This window comes from Sturnira hondurensis, unplaced genomic scaffold (genome assembly GCF_014824575.4).
Source record: "Sturnira hondurensis isolate 20B ecotype Veracruz unplaced genomic scaffold, ASM1482457v3 Scaffold0005279, whole genome shotgun sequence".
Lineage (NCBI taxonomy): Eukaryota > Metazoa > Chordata > Mammalia > Chiroptera > Phyllostomidae > Sturnira > Sturnira hondurensis.
In genome coordinates this window covers 246876-268307 of record NW_028077910.1, presented here as the reverse complement: position 1 = coordinate 268307, position 21432 = coordinate 246876, and the positions used below count along the sequence as shown (strand labels likewise).

The 21432-nt window shown below is 39.3% G+C and overlaps 1 protein-coding gene across 2 annotated transcripts in view; it reads left to right on the top strand.

Annotated features, from left to right (window-relative positions):
- KCNMB2 (potassium calcium-activated channel subfamily M regulatory beta subunit 2) overlaps window positions 1-21432 on the top strand; it is a 237723-nt gene that overhangs the window by 184697 nt on the left and 31594 nt on the right. For both annotated transcript variants that reach the window (XM_037046495.1, XM_037046494.1), the window contains exon 2: window positions 17163-17285. In XM_037046495.1, coding sequence (XP_036902390.1) covers window positions 17230-17285 — 56 coding nt within the window. In that variant the 5' untranslated portion in view covers window positions 17163-17229. The remainder of the gene's footprint in view (window positions 1-17162; window positions 17286-21432) is intronic.

The following is a 21432-nucleotide window of genomic DNA, read 5'->3' as shown; positions in this document are numbered from 1 at the left end:
AGAGTTTATAACACTTCATCTTTTCTTATTGAAAATAACTGCCGAACTCCATGAGGTAAGGAGGTCACCACTGATTGCTTCTCCTTTATATACAGAAAGCCACCACCTCTTCATTCCAGACACAGAACAAATTTTCACTGTGCCCTATTCTGAAAAAATTAACTCCACATTTTGTTAGGACAGGGTTTCTGCTTCAGTTACTTACAGTCTGTGTTTTCACTGCTACACTGTTTTCAGATTAAGCCTCGGGAAGATAGAGGGTAAAACAAATAAGGAGGAACGCAATAAGAAACAGGTCTGTAGAACACTTACTGTGTGTGTCTGTTCAGGCGGCTGTAACAGGGCACCACAGGCTGGGCAGCTTATAAACAACAGAAGTTTATTTTCCACAGTTCTGGACACTGGGAAGTCCAAGATCAAGGTGAGGGAGCTTTCTCAGCACTCTTTTATAAGGCCCTTCTCCCATTCATAAGGGCTCCGCATAATGACCTAATCACCTCCCAGAGGTCCCACCTCCCAATACCATCACCTTGAGGGTGAGGAACTCCAAGTGTGAATTTTAGGGGGACGCCAATTTCAGTTCATAACAATGCCCCAGGCCCCTGGTCCATAGGTTTTCTTATTTCCATTCCGTGGCCTTGAGGAATCAGTTAGACACAGAGGGCCCTGAGCAAGGAAAGACCTGGGGTTCTGGGAACCACGGGGTCTGAGACAGGGGCCCTGTGAGAAGGTACACAGAGGGAGCTCTCGCTGCTATGGGACTGTAAGGCCACTCTCTCGTTCACGTTCCAGAGAGGTTTGGGGGTGGCAGACCAGACCTGTGTCACTGACACAGAGAAAAGCACACCCTGAGAGGAGCCAGTTCTGGACTGGAATAGAGACAAGAGTGGTCGGCTGGCCAGGAACTACTTCTAGAAGTGTAGAAACCTTTTTCTCCACTCAGCCTTGGAACCCCAGTGCCATCCTTGTCTCCCCCACTGTCACTGAGGCTATAACCAAAATGAGCAGACAGTAGGGATAATGGCTCAAAACTATGCCACCCGTTTATAGCATTTTAAAACTTAGGGAAACTTTAAAGGTCAAACCTTTTGTATTTCTTCTGTCTAGCATGTCAGTATTTTCCTTGTCTCCTTGATTTAAATTCTGACTATAAGATTTTCTGAAAGGTAGCAAAGATTTCAATTTCCAGAGGCTAACAGTCCTCCCAGAACCTCCCTCACACAAATGAAAGTGAGAACAGCTCTCTGAACCAGGCTCACTTTCATCGACGCCATTGAACATTTGCGGCCTGATCCCAGAAACACACCCAAAGTTCAGAAACCTGTCATACCATCTTTGACTTTTCTGGGTCAAGCACTAGTATTCAGTTCACACAAGAATAAGCAAGCTTGACCAATGGTCAGCAGTTCACCCATTAATATTTGTTGCCAGGATCATTATTATGCTTAAGCACTTGATTTTTTTTAAACCTCCCATAGTCCTGAAACCGGCCAAAACCACAAAATCAATCCCTCCTATCTAGCGTGTTATCTGACACCTAGTGTGTTTCTAACAACTGTTATATGAATAAGTGCATCAATAAGTGAGGAGCCCATAGACACTGTTTAAAAGATAAAGAGAATACATTTTTAGAGAGGGTTTTGAGAAAGGATGATCTAATACTTATAAGCTAGATGATATAGACCTTTAACTCTTATTTTATGAAAACCTAAATTTCCTGTATTTTCACACTAAAAATATTAGATTCTTAAAATAGGAATTCTTTCCCTTGAGAGATAATCACCATGATCAGACACACCATTTATACCAAATGGTCACCCTGCTACAGTATTTGAGGAACATTTTGAAATGATGAATATGGTTCTTGTCAAACATGTTATTCCTTGTAAAATGCAAATCATTTACAACTGACACTGACATAAAGGAAATTAGAATCACTTTGCTTGAGCACTGACATAGGAAGACATCAAGGGCAGCTCAGGGACTTTCTCCTCTGGGCGCCTGAGAATAAAACCCAAACCGCAGCTTGCTGTCTGCACCTGGACCTTCCTTCCGAGTCCCTGTATACATCCACTGGCTGCCATCTTCTCCCCTCAACATTTCATTTAGCATTGTCTCTATTCCTCCTAACCTTTCTGTAGCTTTTCCTGCAACTCCATCTACCCGCTCCTGTCCCAAAGTACAGGTCCTTTTACTACATTCCCCACTGATGTTAATGATAACCTCATATCCACAGAGGCCTCCAAAAGAAACCTGGGTAACCTTTTAAAATCATCTTTCCATCACCTTCTGTCCCATTAATCTGATCACCCACCAAGTTCTGACCTCACACCTCCCAAACACTGCTTGGATCTCTTCATTATTGTTATTTTTTCATCACCGCTTCCTCCAGATCTTGCTTGGATTACGGCCACTACTATCTCATTCCTGCTTATTGTTTCATCCTGCTTTAATTTATCCTCAACACCACCTTCAGAGTAATATTTCAAATATGTAAATATGATCATGTATCTTGCCTCTTTGCTTAAAAACGTGTAATGGATTTCAAAATTTAAAATAAATTTAAATACACAATAGGATTTCATTATCTTCAAGATAAAGCCCAGAACCTCTGCATGGTCTTTGTAAGGCAGGTGTGTGGAATTTCAAAATTTGACTCTTGATTTGGAATTCCCTGTATGTACCATGGTCGACCATACCAGCCAGGAATGTTAACATGATCTCAGGACACATAAATAGAAGAAGGTGGTAGTTCTGCTACCCTCAATCCCAACCAGTTGACACTAAAAGGACTGTATTCAGAAAAATAGAATTGAACAGTGTTTGAGGGTATTGACTCCAAATGCAGGCTGCCGGGTTCATATCCTGGCTCCTCTACATACCAGCTCTGTGACCCTGGGCAAGTTGGTTAATGTCTCCAGCTTCCTCATCAGTGAGATAGAACTCATAATACCTGTCTTACAGAGGTTTTGTGGCAACTAAATTAAAATACATGCAGCACTATTAAAAATTTTAATAACAATATACTCATGATACTTTAGGAGAGACATTAATCAGTCATTGGAAAACAGCCTGAGGAGGTGACTAGAATAAGGAAAAAATGAGATTATGTTATGTGAAGAACAGTTAGATAACATGCAGCTCAGAGTGAAGTGCTGGCAGGATATACAGCTACGCTGAAACATCTGGAAAGCAATCCAGAGTGTTGAACTTGGAGCAATAGCGGAACTCTAAGAAGACAGATTCCGACTCAGAACATGGAAACACTTTCCACAGAACAGAATATCCAAGAATGGGTGGGGCTGTCCCCAGAGAAAGGGGATTCCCCACCACTAGAGTCATTTAATCAAGAGCTGGAGAACTCCTTGTTTAGAGTATTCTAAAGGAATTGAAGCATCAGGTCCAGACGGGGGGCGGGGGGGGGGGGGATTAGCATCCAAGGGTCTTTCTTCAGAGTCTCAGATAACAAAGAACTTAATCTATCAATTAATAATAAATAGGTGTCTATAGGAATTGGTTATTTTTGGTAAATTCTATGAAATATATTTGTCACTAAAGAATACCAGCTTAGGTTGATTCATCCTCTAGTTTTTCTCAATAAACCTGTTTCCTAGAGCTGTGTAAAGTCTAGATCTAGGCTCTACCACAGCATTGGAAACAAACTCCCTGGCCTTGTGATTCCTGACGGGCAATTCTAGGCAACTGTCCTCAAGTACAGCTATCTCTTGCTATCACAGCTGCATTTCCTTTTGTTTCTTGAAAGAAACAGGGATGATTTTCTTACTCTACAATTTGCTTGCACTGTTTGTTTTGAAAGTGATATGGCAAAAGTGAATACAAAAAGAGCTGTATTTTGACCTTACACATCAATTTAAATACAGTGAGAAAGCTCAGGAACAAAGAAATGGGTCCTCTTTTGACCCTGATACAACCGAAGGTTTGAGATAAATCCATTAAGAAGAGCTACTCAGTTTACTTCCTTCTATGTGCCAATAGTAATTGCATTAAAAAATAAACAGGCTAAGGTATGCTTAACTGCCAAGTCAAAGACACACTGTCAGTAGAGGAGAAAGCACACAGCCACACACGGTGACCAAGAAAGATAACATGCACCTATGTCCAAGGTATCTCAGTTTTGTCACGGCCCCTCCTCCCTTGTTCCAGATCCACTGCCTGCATCATAGAGCCAAGCATGTCTCAAGTCTAGAAACTAGGAAAAGCCAGTGTGTCATTCTCCATACTCCTGAACCACCTTTTGTCCTTGGGAACACAGTGAGGCCAGGCTGAATCTAAATATAATCCTTGGCGTGAGGGTCTGTACTTGTACTTTACTCTTTGACCTGAATTTGCCCCCTGGTTTTAGACTAGCCAGTTAGGATGCACCTCCCTGTAGCTTTAGGACTCTCGAACCCAGTCCTGGCACCTGCCACAGGAATCTTCCTTGCCACCATCATGAGAAGTGTTATGATTTAATCATTAGTTTTGGGCTGGGGTGACAAGACACATTGTGCTCTTATTGGTAATGCCATGGAGTGGAGTAAAAGGGAATGTATGTCATAAAGGGGAAAGGACTGAGAATCACTCTGAGGAGCAAAAGGAAAGTGCAGTGATAAATCCCACAGCACCAGCTATCAACTTTTCCCAGACTTGCTTTCACAGCTCTCCACACTAGGGCAACACAGCATGGACCTTCCGTTTCAAGAGTTTCCAACCTCCTAGACAACCCCCACATACCATGCTTGCATCAGTGAGCCTATTGAATTGATTTCCCCAGAAAATCTTTGTAACATTCTTCTTTTTTTTTTTTTTTGGCTCTCAATTTCAGTCTCCTCCAGGAAGCTTTCCCTAAGTTCACACTTATTTCATCCTCCTTGAAGTAGCACACATAGAGCCTGTGAAATCTTTCTTGGGTTTATCTACAGATAATAAAGAGCCACTGACAGATGTTCAGCAAGAAAGTCATCTGATTTAATATGTATTTTATAAAAATAATCCAAGAAGAATTGTACTGAAAAAAGATGAAAAACAGGAGCACCGACTGGTGTGGCTCAGTTCGTTAGAGCACCATCCCATAGCTAAAAGATTATGGGTTCAGTTCCCAGTCAGGGTATATATCTATATCTAGGTTGCCATCTGGACCGCATGATCCCCAGTTCAGGTGTGAATGATCCCAGATCCAGATGCATTTGGGAAGCAACGACTCCATGCTTCTCTCACATGGACATGTCTCTCTCTCCCTTCCTCTCTCCCTTCTTTTCTCTCTAAAAGCAATGAAAAAATGTCCTTGGGTGACAATTAAAAAAAATTAAAATAGGAAAACACATGACTTTTATTTCAGTCTGTAAATCTGAATCCAAACTAAATTCACACATTTCCGTTAGTAAATAATATATTTTAAGTCTATTTAATCTATAGATTCTTTCTCTATTTTATCTCAGCAATAATTTCTTAAAGGCTCTGAGTTATCTTTTCCATAGAGCTTCTCACAGGATCAATTTTGCTGATAGCTTCCCCATAGCATTTTATAATATGATCTTCCAGCCTCTCTACTTTCTGTAAATTGTTTGTTGTCTCCAGGGGATTGATCAGATTTGGGTCTGAGGGCAAGGCTATTTCATAATCTCTCTTTGTTAGTGGTAATAACAATTGATGATCAGAGTTGAGGTACTTTAGCTACTTAAGTGTTGAAAAATGGTAGGTATTTAATTCTAATATTCCATTCTTATCAACTAGGTGAAGTACTTCTATTAAAAAAAACTTACTTCTATTATTTTGTTCCCCAGTGCTATAGTTAATATATAAAATATAAGATAAATGATTGATTCTTTCCCATATTTACCAGTTTTCACTGTAATAAGTTGGTTCCCTAGCATCTTCTAGTGGTGATTGATCAATTTTTAATAATACTATGAAGTAATAAGTTAAACATATTTGCTTTATTGACAACTATTTTAGTTGTAACTCTGACTGATACTCAGATTGTTCTGTCTTTGTTCTACCTTCAAATTAGCTTTTCTTCAGCCTGTAGCTTTTCTTCAACCTGTAGCCATCCAAAAAAAAATCACTATTGCTATTGCTGTTTTTTTCCCTTTTAAGTACAGCTTCTTCCACTAAGCTAGAGTAGCATTTAGAATTTTAAAAAATTTCTTTTGCCCAATTAGTGCTTTTACATTGTGAAGACCTACTTTTACAATGAGACCCATTTGCCTTTTACCTACCGCTTTAAAAAGACTATCCAAGAAAGCCACAAACATTAAGTCTCAATATCAGCTTATGGCCTAGAAGACCTCTCATAGCTCATTGATTACTAACACTTAAATGTTAGTATTCAATGATTTCCCTAAATTCTGTCTCAGCTTCCTTTAGTTAAGACAATACTTTTAATTTAGCCTATTAGGTAAATTAGGATATATAAATAAGCAAAGAATCATACATATAAATAAATCACTATATTAAATAATAAGCTGCCAATGTCAGGTTCATTATTTTAATTAATCCTCACAACAAATTTTATAGGTTGTATTAATATTCCCACTTTGTAGATAAGGGGAGAGACTCAGAAAAGTTAGCTTCTAATCAGCTTGCATGTGATATATCCTTGACAGGAAACGGGCAGAAATGGATCTTCAACTCAGTTTTTTCTGCTTCCTATGATCATGGTTTCTTCCCACTATTCCACTTAGCAATAAAACACATGGATAAATCAAGTGCATCTTTGTCCCATTTGACAAAAGAAAGGGCTAGACCACTCAATTTGAGGCTGAGAATGCTGAGTTAGGAATGCTGGTTTCCTCCAGGAGTAGAAATTTATACATATTATTCATTGTCTATTCAGGCACCTACTGGGAGAGGCTGTGGACTAATTTAACTATTTTTCACCCGATAATGACTACAGTTGAACAGACCAGGACCTATGAACCATAGTGTCTTGCTGCAAAAATAACTCCCTCACCACCTGCCATGGCACCCAGAATTCATGATCACAAATCCTCTTTGGAACAGGCCAGTGGTTTTAAAACTGGATTAGAGACGGGGCTGTGTGGGGAGACAGGCTAAGAGGCAGGAGGAACTAGGCAGAAGAGCATGTTGAAATACTGACAGCCAGACAAGGTCTGAAGGCATGCGCCCACGACATTCCGCTCTTCGGCAATGGCTTGGTCTGTAGGAATCCTTTGCAGGGACCTTCGGGAGGTATTCTTGTGCTACCTTCCAATTTGGTGCTTACTCTCCCCTCCCTCGGTTCTATTAGATTTCCCAGCAGGCTTACTGAATGCTTCATTTGAGAAATCAACAGAATGTAAAACAGAAATTATATATATCCAAAGGCAAATTAGAATTCAACTAAGGTATAGGAATAGACCTTGATTACAGCTTTCTAAAGTAGAACAAAATAAAAGTCTTCAGACATAAGGAACCTTACATTCATCTCTTTTAATTCTCTTGCATGACATGTGAGGGATACATAGCCAGGACACAAAAGGGCCAAGTTCAAGACTAGCCAGGGGCAAACAGTGCTGAGGCCGCCTCTTAGCCTGTCTCCCCGGGCTAAGAGGCTTCCTCTTCTCCCCACTTTTCTCTCCATGAAAAATTTAAGGTTACACTTAGGAATGTCTACTGAATATATTTAACTGTGTGAACTTCTACACAGATTCTGCTGTCTTCAAATCTAATACATATTTAACCACTTCCCAAGTGGTCATAATAACAGCATATACTTAATTCCTCTCATGTTTTACTTTTTAAAAAAGATTTCATTTATTTATTTTTAGAGAGAGGGGAAGGGAGGGAGAAAGAGAGGGAGAGAGGGAGAGAAACATTGCCTCTGATGCGCCCCCTACTGGGGACCTGGCATGCACCTCAGGCATGTGCCCTGACTGGGAAGTGAACCAGTGACCCTTAGGTTTGCAGTCTGGCACTCAATCTGCTGAACCACACCAGTCAGGGCTCATGTTATACTTTTCATATATTAACTCATATACTGTCATCTATTTATATGTTAACATAAAGACATATATTAACATATATGTTTGTGTTACTGATATAATATACAGATGATTGTAACATTACAAAGCACACAACTTATATTAACTTGACCTTCAAAAAAGCTCTATGAGGAATATACTACTGTAATCAACTTCATTGTATGAAAAAACAGAGGAGGAAAAGTGTTAGAAATTTGCCCAGGGTCACACAGACAATAGGAGCAAAGCTTGTGTTGGAGTTCACCTCTTTTACTATGCTTTACTTTCTTGTCTTTTTCTCATTCCCGCCGTGTTCTTCCACCAACCCCCACTTTCTCTCTCTAGGTTTGATGTGGCAAAGACCGTGGCCTTCAGTGAAGAAATAGGCTGAATGTGGCCACCATCCTTGGCACCCATCATGTATCTGACCTGGATGTGGGTACTTGGTTTGCCTAGCAAAATGTGTGGGTTAGCAGAGCATGGTCTGTGGAGTTGGACCGGCCTAGCCTAAAATTCGAACTTTACAACTTAGTAACTACGTGACCTCAGACAATTTTCTGACTTTCTGAATATACCAGTTTCCTCTTCTGGTCGATAGTGAGCTCCCCTAGGGTTACTGTCAGAGTAAAATAAAGCAATGCATATAAATGCAATAATTATATATAGGTCTAGAGAAGTACCTCATACCTTTATTGCCATTTCTAGGTGTTCTCAATAAAAAGCTTTCATTATAGTTTACCTCCCTAGATTTTCAACTGAAATGGAAGTCAGAATTAAACCACATTCACTGAGAAGAGATGAATGGTACCAACACAAATCTGTCATTCGTATTAATCTAGGAGGCACACGTGAGTTATGAGCAGGTTTCCTCACACCAGCTGTGCATGTGTGATGCTCAAGAGAGTGAATGTTGAACGATTAAACTGGCTTTAAATATGTAGCATAGAAAGAATCAAACTGAACATCAGTTGTGATTATCCACTTGAAAAGCTCATTAAGGAATGAATTATGGAATAGTGGGCGAATTAAGACCATGTAGAAATGTGTATTCCATTTGTTCATAGAACTTTTTTTATCAATCAAACAGAAGGACTTAATGTATAGATGGCCTGCCTAGGGGAAATTTTTCTGCTATTTCCTCCAAATGGAAAACACTGGCATTTACTGAGTGATTACTCAATGCCGTACATTATCTCAAATCATCAGCATGGCAATTCTTTATTATATCTGTATTACTCTGATTTTCTTGATGAGGAAAATGAGTGTCAGGAAAGTTTAACTATATATTTAGGTTACACAATGACTACATTGTGGAGTGGAGATTTCAGCCTGAAAGTCATTTCAAACGTCTTTCAACTTAGTCATGAGATAGCATTTCTGATCAATGTTATGACTGTAGCTGTGATGCAAAATCTATTTCATTGCATTCACATGCATAGCAGTCTTACAGTAAAGACCCCAATCCACGCTTGTCTGGCCAGTCTGTCTCCTCCTCTAGACTAGAAGCTCTGTAAGAGAAGGGTCATGGCTGTTGTGTCCACCAATACATCCTCATACACAGGCTCAGTGCCAGCCACATAGTTACATCTTCTGTAAATATTTGTTGAATGACAAGATAATGCTGAATTAACCAACAGAGTGGCAGTTAGATCCACAGCCATCCTTTCACAGGTGGCAACACGGAGGGCGGGGGGAGGAGCGTTCCTCAGTGACGAGGAAAGATTAGAAGCCCAGAGTCTCTGAATTGCTGAGCTCAATGAGCCAAGTCGCCAGCAGGCTAAAGGACAGGTACATTATTTAACTTGAGCTGTGTCCCCCTGAAGCAGAAGTCAAACAATCACAATTACCTAAACAACAATTGATCCACATACATGCCAGAGGTCATGGTGACCCCCACATCTATCTCCAGCCAGAAGAGTCCATACATGGTTGACCCAGCCATTAAAAAGCAGCCTGTGATAAAAATTTAGAGAATCCATTCTCTCTTATTTGATTCCTCTCAAAGAGACCATACTGCCCAGCAATATACTTCTTTACCTCCACAACTGGGCAGCAAACAGAGCTCTTCACTCGATCTTCCAGGCATCAAACTAGGGAAGAAAGGTCTTTCGAACTCTTGTTCGGAAGCAGTGTCAAGAGACTATTCATGAGCACTTGCTAGTCCCCCAAATGACACCAAGACTTAAGAGGGAGGTAGAGAAATAGGAACAAAGAAATGGAAGGACCAGCTAGAGAGTAAAAAAGAGAGCCAAGAGAGCATTGTCCTGTAAGTCATTTTGAGAAGAAGGAGATGACCAGTGATATTGATTCCAAATTCAGTTAGGTTAACAGCTTAAATAAGATGAGGAGAGTCCTGGTTGGTGTAGCTCAGTGGATTGAGCACTGGCCTGTGAAACAGAGGGTCACCAGTTCGATTCCCAGTCAGTACACATGCCTGAGTTGCAGGTCAGATCCCCGGTAGGGGACGCATGAGAGGCAACCACACATTGACCTTTCTTTCCTTCCTTTTCCCTCTGTCTAAAAATAAATAAATAAAAATCTTTTTAAAAAAGGATGAGAGACACGTAGCTATAGCACCTTTAAAAAGAGCAGTTCTGGTATAATAAAAAGGTCAATTTGTTATTCTGACCCCTGCGTGGACTGTGTACTCCTCAGAAACAGAAATGGGTGGCTGCAGTACCCAGTACAGTCCCTGGCACACGTACAGCACTTAAGAAATGTTGTCGAACAGATGCCCAAATGAATAAAAACAAGGTGCAATAGTTCATTAGAGAAGAAAACATCCCAACGATATTTCAAGCTCCTCTTAACAAAAAGTAGCAGTGTTTTCTAAATTATATCACTAGGTCTAAAATTATCATCACACATTTGACTTCTTCCTCCAAAGGGCCTGAAGCCAAAACAACTCAATTCCTATGGAGAACATATAATTTGCTGTCTGCAAAGATAAAGTCCCATGCATTAGAAGCATTCCTAAATTTCTGTGCTTTGAGTGACCTTTTAAGTTGCTGCTGTGATGTCATTACTATTACAATTTTATGCAAGATTAGGCATGTAATTATGTGTTACATAGATCCTCCGGCTCTTGCTTGCTGTGTGATAAAGCAGAGTGCATTAAGAGTATCCCATGTGCATAGCTCAAGGCCACTGATACTAGGAAACTGCATCCACTTTGCTCTTTCCTGCCTTGTGTCTCACTTGTCCTTGCAGCCGTCACCTTGAGGCCTAGGCACTGGTAGAAAGTAAAAAGCCACTACACAGAGCGGCACACTAGAACTGTCAGTCTCCATCCAAAGATTCTAGAAGCAGGGGAGTCTCCATAGAGAATTTAACTTGTTTGTTATTTTTTTGTTAAGGATGTGGAGAAAGAAAACCTTTGTGCACTGTTAATGTGATTGCAATTGCAGCCACTGTGTGAAACTGTGGAGATTCCTTAAGAAAACTAAAAGAACTACCATATGACCCAGAAATTCAATATTTGGATATTTATCTAAAGAAAACGAGAACACTAATTCCAAAAGATATATGCAGCATTATTTACAATAGCCAAGATATGGAAGCAATCTAGGTATCCATCAGTAAATGAATAGATAAAGAAGATTTTACACACACACACACACATAATGGAATATGACACAACCAAAAAAGGAATGAAATCTTGCCATTTGAGACAGCAGGGATGGATCTAGAGGGTATTGTGCTAAGTAAAATAAGTCAAGCTGAGAAAAACAAATACCATATGGTTTAACTTTTATTGTGGAATCTAAAAAAAAAAGACAAATGAACAAAAAAAAGAAAACAGTAACAGATGCATAGAAACAGAGATCAAAGAAATGGTTACCAGAAGAGGGCATTGCTGGGATGGGTAAAAAGGTGACGGGGAAAATGGTCAATAATACTGTGATAAGTTTGCATAGTGATGATAATTACTAGAAATTGGTGAGGTGATCACATTATAAGCTATAAAAATGTCAAGCCATTGCATTGTGTACCTAAAAGTAATATAACTAATATAAGGATGTATGCCAACTATACTTCAGTTTTAAGAAAAAGAATTCAACTTAATCAGATCAGAACCTGAGAGTCTGTAGCAGTGTTTCTCCCCTGACTGCATAGCAGAATAGTCTGGACACCATACTTTTTAGAAGTCCCCTTATACAATTCTGATGTGTGTCCAGGGTTCAGAGGCACCTTCTTTATGCTTCTATTGCTCAGGATGGGTATTAACTTAATGTGAATGAGGAAGTACTTCAGATTTTATTATCTCAATATCTCAGAAAGTTGTTTTTTCTCTATTGAGTGCCACTAACCCATAGGGAACAAAAAAATCAATAGTCTCAATGTACAAGCACAAAACAACTTAATTGGATTTTTTAACAAGAAAATAAAATCCAATTATGTTTGCTTTCATAATTAATGACACAGGAAAAAGAAATAAACTAATGTTTACTATGTACCTACTATGTGCCTTAATCTACTTTAGGTATCTTTGCATCTATTATCTCATTTATGTTTCAAGCAACCCAAAAAGGCAAGTATTATTATTCCCATTTTTACAGTCAAGGACACTAAGACACAGAGATGTCAAACTGACTTGTTCAAATCACATGGCTGGTAGGAGGCAATGCCAAGCGTGCACGGACAAACCAGCCCATCAGGCTCTGCTGCTCATCTTTTCATTAGGCCATGCTGTCCTCTCTGAAGAAAACCTTACTGGATGACAATTCAGCAAGCAATAGAAACTTCCCGTCCAAGTCAATGAATGAGACAGAGGGAGCAGGACAATCAGAAGGAAGAAGAGGTGGGGAGTGGGAAGAAAGACCGGCATCCCAAGCCAAATGAAGAATCCAGAAGGAGCTAAGGGCTGCACCCAGCAGTAGTGAGCCACACCTGGGAGGCCAGCATCAGTACCAATGGCCATGCTTTCCAATAGACTCAGATAGTCAAGGCAGCAAACACAACCAACGTTTCACTGTGTCCTGTGTTCGGCTATGGAGATGCAGAAGACAGCCCTGGCCCGAACGCCCACAGCCTCACAGGGGAGGCAGGATGAGTTGTATCTCAGTCTAGCACAGGTAAATACAAAAAATCAGGAGCAGCGAGGGAGCAGCGAGGAAGCTGCTCATGTGGGCCAGAGAAGGCTCCACAGAAGAGATGACATCCGAGATGGTCTTAGAAACAGAGACTTTCCTTCATGGTGAGGGAAGGAGGCAGAGGGGAAGAAGTGTGGCCAAGCAGGGAGGAAGAAACCCACAATCTGTGTGCCTGAAAGATGGAAAAGGCCTCTTTATAAATTCCTGAGACAAGAAATTGTTACAGTCTCACTGACATCCTGCCCTCATTAGGCTGCGATTGCTTCCTTTAGGACTCTGATTTTCCCATCATATCATCTGCATGGAGTCGTGGCCTTGCCCAGTTCACCTCAGTTCATTGGACACTTAGTGATGGAACTAGACCCCTGTTTCCTCCCTTTGCCCACAGCCATTAATACAACTGTGTTTCATGCTAGGATTCCAGATTAAAAAATTTTATGAAGTATTTTTCTTGTCTCTGTATAACTTTTCCTAATCACAATTCAAACAAAATTTCCTTGGCAGAATTGAGGTAATTATGTAAGGAGTTCAGGAGGGCTGCCTTTGAGCTGAGAGAACCTCCGAACCAGCCTCATTAACATAATCCAAGTGTTTCTTTGAAGTCTGGAAATTGTTTTCAACCTCCACAAACCTTTACACTGTTGTCCTTAAAGCAGCTACTTCCTTCCCTTTTAATTAACGAATAACTTAGCAGGTTTTAAATAACTGTGTCTTTATGAATATAAGAACTGGAGTAAAGCCACTCAAATCCACTTATTGGAATAACCTGAGGAGTCAATAAGTCCTTTCCAACAAGCTTTAGACAGTTAATTAAAATAGATATGTACCTTTCATCTCCCTTTCTGTCTCATCCTAAAACAACAGAGCAGGGGTATAATGCTAGAATAATGACATGCAGTCTGAAAAGTGTCCTAAGTATATTAAATCACTGCAGCCCCTTTCACTTTGAATGATTTCAAAGCATTTATAATATATTTGGTGTGTCTATTAAATGCCGGCTAATAACCAGGAATTGGCCAGGAACTCAGTCATTTACTGCTTTACTTTGACTCAAATTGAGCGTCTTTTCTTCTGTCTACTCCACATCCCCAATCATTTGAGGGGTGATTAAAGTGACCAGAGTGGATGTTCAAATAACTTCCTGAAAATTTAAGCCAGTCCTCATTTTTATGAAGTGGTTTATTCAATATAGATTACAATTATTCTTATTTTCTGAAGGTGGATTTATTTTCAGACTAATGAATTTAATCTCTATTCTATATGTTTTTAGTTAAATTTATTTGGGTAATATTGATTAATAATAACATTCTAGAAATTTTAAAAGTATATTATAATTCAACATCTATATATTCTATTGCATGCTCATGACCAAAGTCTAGTTTCCTCCCATTACCATGTATTTGGTTCCTTTACACACTTCACCCCCTTCCTACCCCTCTTCCTCTCTGGCAACCACCATTCTGGTGTCTGTGAGGGGTTTTTTGGTTTTTTATTTTGTTACTTTTGTTTTATATTCCGTATATGAGTGAAACAATGTAGAACTACCATGTGATCCAGCAATTCCTCTTCGTGGTATATACCTGAAAAATATGAAACCACTTACTCCTAAAGATATATGTACCCCTATGTTCATTGCAGCATTATCTACAAGAATGAAGTCATGGGAATAATCTAAGTGCTTATGAATGAATAATGGATAATAGGACAAAAAAGATTATATATATAATCTTTTAATATAAGATTATATATTAAAAATGTTACATATGGCAATATTTCATCTTTTTATGACTGAGTAGTATTCCATGGCCATATATACATACATACATATATATATATGATTTTTATAAGATTGACCATATATGTGTATATATATGTATATACATATTTATATAGCCATGGAATACTACTCAACCATAAAAAGATGAAATATTGCCATATGTAACATAATGGATGGATGTTTTAAAGGTTTTTTTATTCTCATTCAAGGGTATATCCATTGCTTTTTAGAGAGAGGGGAAGGGAGAGATAGAAACATCAATGCGAGAGAGCCACATCCACTGGTTGCCTCCCATAGATGACCTAACTGAGGACCAAACCCACAACCTGGGTGTGTGCCCTGGCCAGGGATTGAACTGATGACACCTCAGCCTACTGAGCCACACTGGCCTGGCAGCATGGACAGAACTGCTTGAGATAATTTATGCTTTAAAGCTGTTTAAAAAGGAACATAAATAACTATTTTTATTGTATGTTTTTCTAAACAACTTTCAATATATAAGATCCAAGACACTGAAAGAGCTAGCAGATTTAACTTCTAAATTTTTCTAAAACTTTTTAGGGCATCTATTTGGGTACATCCATTCATTCCTGACATTTATCCTAAGAGAGCAAGGGTGGAAGTATGATTTCTTGTATTCATATTGGTTACCAAACCCCTGCCATCTCCTAGGGCCTCTGTCCCTTCTATCTCTGACGCTGGCCAAGGGTTATAGAAGGAGCTCTATTCCTAGACCTGTTCCCAGAAAGTCAGCACACAATGACTTACAATGGACTTAGATTCATTCTTCGATGTACTGAATCACAAAATTTTGGAGCTGAGGGAGTTCTCAGAAGTTATCTATTTTAAATGTGTTATGTTACAGATTAAAAACAAATAGGCCTGAGAAAAGTGAAGTGACTTGCTCAAAGCCACACAGCTAGCTAGGCAAAATTGGGCCTATAACCAACCATTGACTCTGAGTACAAGCCCTGAGTTTTTTGCTCAGTGTTGTCTGCAGACCAGTGATATCAGCATCATACAACAGAATGTTAGAAATGCGGAATCCCGGGCCCCACCCCAGACCCACTGAATCATATCCTACATTGTAGATCCCCAGGAAGTTTGTATGCACATTACAGTTAGAGAATCACTGGTGAGACCAGAATGTGCCTTTCTCCAAAGAGCACAAGAACTAGAAGCAAGCAGACGCTGGTTGGAAGCATGAGTCCAATTTTTCTAAATGTGACAAATATCCCAAACTCCTGGAAGCATCATTTGTAACCTGGAAATATTTACATTACCCACCTTACATGGTTTTTATATGTAAGCTTGTATACATATGTCATTTCATGACATGTGTACAGATATAATGCCAACTGCCTCACATTAGCAGCTAACACAGTATAGAGTAGCTCATATTATATCCATCCTCCTGCTTACAATTAATATTGTGTCAACCTAAAGGAAAGCCAAGTGATAGTGAAACCATAAGGAATCACCACCCTTCCTTTGTCCTAGTTGTTAAACAGCATTTTAAATTTCATATGTAATTCAGATTGCTAGGATATTTAATGTTTATAACTTCCTAGAAAATAATTATTATGTAGAAAGTAAATAATAATAGCTAACAATCTTTAGTGCCCTTCTGAGAGAGAAAAGAACGTATCCCTAAGTCAGCCACAACCATTCCTGTAGCACCTTGACTCTGGATCCTGTGGACCTGGCCTCAAGGAGCCAGCGAGTGCCTGCTGCTACGGCTGCTGTCACTTGCTCAGATGCTCCACTGCAAGGAGGCGACCCCACAGCTCTGACAACAGTAGTGCACATTTAAAAGATAATGCTCCGTCCCCAAAATACCACATCTGTCAGCTTCAAAAAAAAGCATTTTGCAGAAGAAATGGGAAAAAGTTTTAGTATTCAAATCTGAACCAAACTTTTGGAAAAATACAGTATACTACAGAGTGTGACACCATACTATATCATAGTGTCAAACCATGCCAAAATTATATTCTTGGAGGAGGCATTTTGGAGGGAATATGGTGTTAACCTCAATTAGAAAATCATGTTGCCTTAAGGTGGTGGCTCTCACCTCTAGGGGTGCTTAGAAACAACTGGGAAGCTTCAAAAACAGGGCACATTTGCAAGGGGTGGATGGGTGGCATGCTTCGGTGTTTTTATAAGCTTCCTAGTTGATTTTAATGTGCAGCCAAAGTTGAAACCCACTGCCCCATAGGAGCAGAAACCTGATGTTATTTAAAGATCAGTCCACTGAGAGTTATTGGTTGTTGTTGATACAGATTTCCCAGAATTTAAAGCAATGCACTGAACTTCAGTGTGTACCTCTTTCAGGTCTTTTCATCATTCCTCCAGGACTTCCACCACAAGGGAAGAAGCTCCTGGACCAACATCCTCTAAGATGTTTATATGGACCAGTGGCCGGACCTCTTCATCTTACAGACACGATGAGAAAAGGTAACTGACCACCCAAACAGGATGTCAGTGGAAGAGCATTGGACAAATGAGCTGCATGTTTTGCACGTGTTAACGTAGGCTAAGCTCTATGCTGAGAGAATGGGCTTTCAGACATTTTTGGCCTTCCTCCTCAATGCACTCTCCAGGCTCACTTCCACCACACAGCTTTGCAGTGTCTGTCTCTGTGAGAAATGCCCTTTGCACACGCACACCTACTCATCACTTAGCATACTCCATCTCTGCCTTCAGATACCCATTCAATCAGAACCTCCCTCCATCCTTCTGACCAGCACAGACTATGTTTTACTCTCCATTGAGTTTCCAGCATCTACCACTATACCTGGCTCATAGACAATGCTCATTACTTACTGAACTGAAATGATGGCTACTGCATTTCAAGACACTAGACACATGGCAGGGAAGGAAACCAGTAATGGTGAGAGGAGAAAAGAGGAGGGACAAGTCTGTGGAACCCTCAGATTCCTTGAAACAATAGTCTGGAGTAGGGGAGAAATGAGGGAATAAGAAGAAAAGTCAAAGGGCACTGGTAGTGTTAACAAAAGATAAAATGACAAATACACAGCTCAGTCTGAGCCCTCCCACATGGGTGAATGCATACATCAAGTTCTCTGGCCAGTTTTAAATACTTGTTTTCTTCAGTGTCTCTCTCTTTTTCATTAAGCTTCTACTATTACTTAGGTTTGGTGAAACTTACTTTTAAACAAAAGTGGCTATACAAGTATTTTGCAACTTAATCACACCTCACCTGCCTGCGGATTGCGATAGAAATCAGGATTGATAAATTGTGCTGGAAACAAGAAAAAAAGACCTGAGGGAAGCTATTGGAATGTAGTTTTAAGAGCTGGTACTTTTATTTTTTTAATCTGTATTTCCATACAGATAAGAGCCTTTGAAAAAATCTAAAAACAAAATTGTTCTTCAGAATAATTATATATTACAGCAAAAATCTTGAAGCAACTTTAACATTCACAATAGAAAACCTGTCAAATAAATTATAGAATGTGAGAAATATATCACTTAGTATTTTAATGTTTTGTCATAATATTAATTAAAAATCAAGTTGAAAAATTACAAACAATTATTACAGCCACAAAAAAATACATGCATAAGAAAATGCATGGAAGGAAAAGCATGTTTTTCAATTCTCAACTTTCCAAGACCTTTATAATACATTATCTTCATTTAGAAAAAATAATGACATGATGTTTGAGTAAAATCACAGTCCAGAAGGCAACTAGTGTTTGAACAAAGTTGAAAAATAACTGTGTGTTCATCATAATACATGCAGATCAACTGAAAATTTACTGTCTTTTTCATCTCTAGAGTTTCACATGCTTCTCAATGTTTAATCAAGTTATTTTACCCTTGCTTTCAAGCCAAGTTGAATCATCTTTCCGCAAGACCTATACTATAAGACTAAAATCCCATGTGTCATTTCAAAGTTCCATATTATATACGTACTTTCTTCATTTCCTTAAAAAACAAAAATCCACCACCAGCGATGGCACAGGAGGGCAGAGGTTTTGTTGCACCAGGAGGATTGTCACTGGCAGTGGCCAGCCCTTCCTTAGATTTTGAAGGCTTTGTCAGAGCAAGTAAAGTGAGATGTATTTGTTTCAGATTCCATTTATTCTCATCAAAACAATTTGAGTATATTTTGCTCTGCATATCTTTTCTTACAAAGAAAGGGATTAACATTCAAGAACAATTACTGTGTACTGCACGTTTTACGTGAACTGTTCTCTTTCCATGTATGACATAGGGATTATTGTGCCCATTTTACAGATAGGGAACTGAGGTCCAGAGATTTTAAATAACTTCCTGAGGTCCAGTAACTAGCCAGTGGTGCAATCGGGGTTTGAACCCAAGGTCATACTCTCTCCCCTACACCCTGCAGCTTGCGTGTAACATGAGATATTTGGAGAAGCAGTGAAAAGTCAAGGCCACAAGGGAAAAATGTTGTTAAGATAGAGTTGAAATAGTGATATTAAAGGACGTAACAAACATGTGAATATGATTTATTGGCAATGCTTGTGGAGTTAAATGGAGCAAATAATTAGTTTCACATTTTGCGCTAATAAGATTTATGAAACTCTTAAATTACTATTTTCATTTTTTTCAAAGTTTGATTTCGGTGACCATGGGATTTAAAATAATTAAAATATTGACTGTAAGTCAATCATTTTCAGCAGGTTTTATTTAGAGAATGAGGATGCCAAGGCTTATTAAATTAATCTGCATGGTATTGGCCTACAAAGTCAAAGGCAAATGGAAAAACAGCCAGCAAATACAGCAGTAGAAATTTCCCCTAGGCCAGTATCTTTAGTTTGATGTTGGTTCATTTGTATCTTTCTTGACCACATTTTCATCTTCACTGTAGGATAAGACTCAGAGTTTAAAACTGACTTCGAACAGCATCTACTGCTCTGTTTAAGATGTTCTTGGTGGCAGTACTCATGGCTATAATGAAAGTGGTGATGGCTGATAATGAATCTAGATCATTGAGGTCCTCAAGTTAATTATTCTGAAACAAATTAACTAGGTTGTCTGGCAGCACAGCCCAGAACTGGGGGTAATTGTTGCACCCTCAGTGTCTTCTCATTCGGCCAACCTGGCCTCTGTGCCCGGCTTCCCCAGCTGTGCTCCTGCAGCAGTCCCAGAGGCCCGGCAGCCGGTATCCTTGGCTCTACTCCACGTGGCCTCTCTCGAGAATCGCACCAAACTTCTCAGGACTTTCGCTGCCCTGGGACTCCTGAAGAGGTCGAATATCAGGAGATAGTAACAGGTTGCTACAGACAGGTGCAGCAACCGAGTGGAAGGAAAAGTCCACGCAAAACTCTGAGACCAAGTGTTCTAATGCTCAAGGGAAGTTGAAGTCAATTTTACTCTTTGTTTATTATTGTAATTCAATGCCAGTCCTAATTATTCACTATATGCAAAACACTGGTCTCTATCCTTATCCCCCATTCCACGCACCCAGCAATATGAAAAAAACTTTACTTTTTTCTTTTCTAATAGGTGAACTTACATTAATCCCTAAATTTCAGATGGTAAAATAAAACAGCAGCAGGAATAACTAATTTAGAATTAGAAGAAAAGGTTATTGGCTAAAGACACAACAGCTTGAGTATTTATCAAATATTCTTCAAAGTGTTTTATTAAATACTAAACTGATATGAATAAATATGTATCACTTGTCAATATACTAAGAATGATGATATAATAAACATCTGAGTACCCTTCAATAAACTTTAAAACATCGGGATTTTTGAAACCCTTGAGGATGCTTCTCTAAAAGCATCACCTTCCTATCCCAGCCCCCCGCCAGAGATAACCACCATCTACCTTTTGTGTTTATCATCCCCTTGCTTTTCTTCATGAGTCACATTCCACAAGATGCTGTTTACTTCTGAATGTTTGGAGAGTTTATATAAAGGAAATCATACCATAGGAATTGTTTTACAACTCACTTTTTTCACGAAACACAATGTTCCTATTATTCACATGTGAGTAGCTGTGGCTCATTTTCTCTCTCATTGTGTGCCATTATGTAAATACACTGCCATGTATTTGCCCAGTCTCCTGCTAATAGACGTTTGTATTATTTTCATTTCTTTTTCTACCAATAATACTGCTGTAATACTTTTTGCTGATGTCTCCTTGCACATGTACAAACACTTCTAAGGATATATATCTAACTTGAGAATGGTTGGTTTGAAAGTACGCAGTTTCCACTTTACCAGGTAATCCCAGTGCCTTCCAGAGCAGCTACAGATGCGGATGTGGTGCTACTGCCCTACAGCCTTGCCTAGAGTTTTCAGATTTTTAATTTTCATCAATTCAGAGGGTATTGTGCTTTCAATTCCCATTTCTCAGATTAGTAATAACATTGAGCCTACCTCTCTAGTTCTTTTTTCCCAAGTGCCTGTTCAAGAATGTGGCCCATTTTTCTATTGGATTGTTTGTCTTTTTCTTATTGATTTGTAAGAATTTGTTTCTTTTGAGGATTTCTAAAAAAATCCTCACCTGAGGATATGTTTATTAATTATTTAGAGAGAGAGAAAGGGCAGGGGGAGAGAGAAAGACAGACATCGATTATCAGTTCCCTCTCCTATGCTCCCTGACC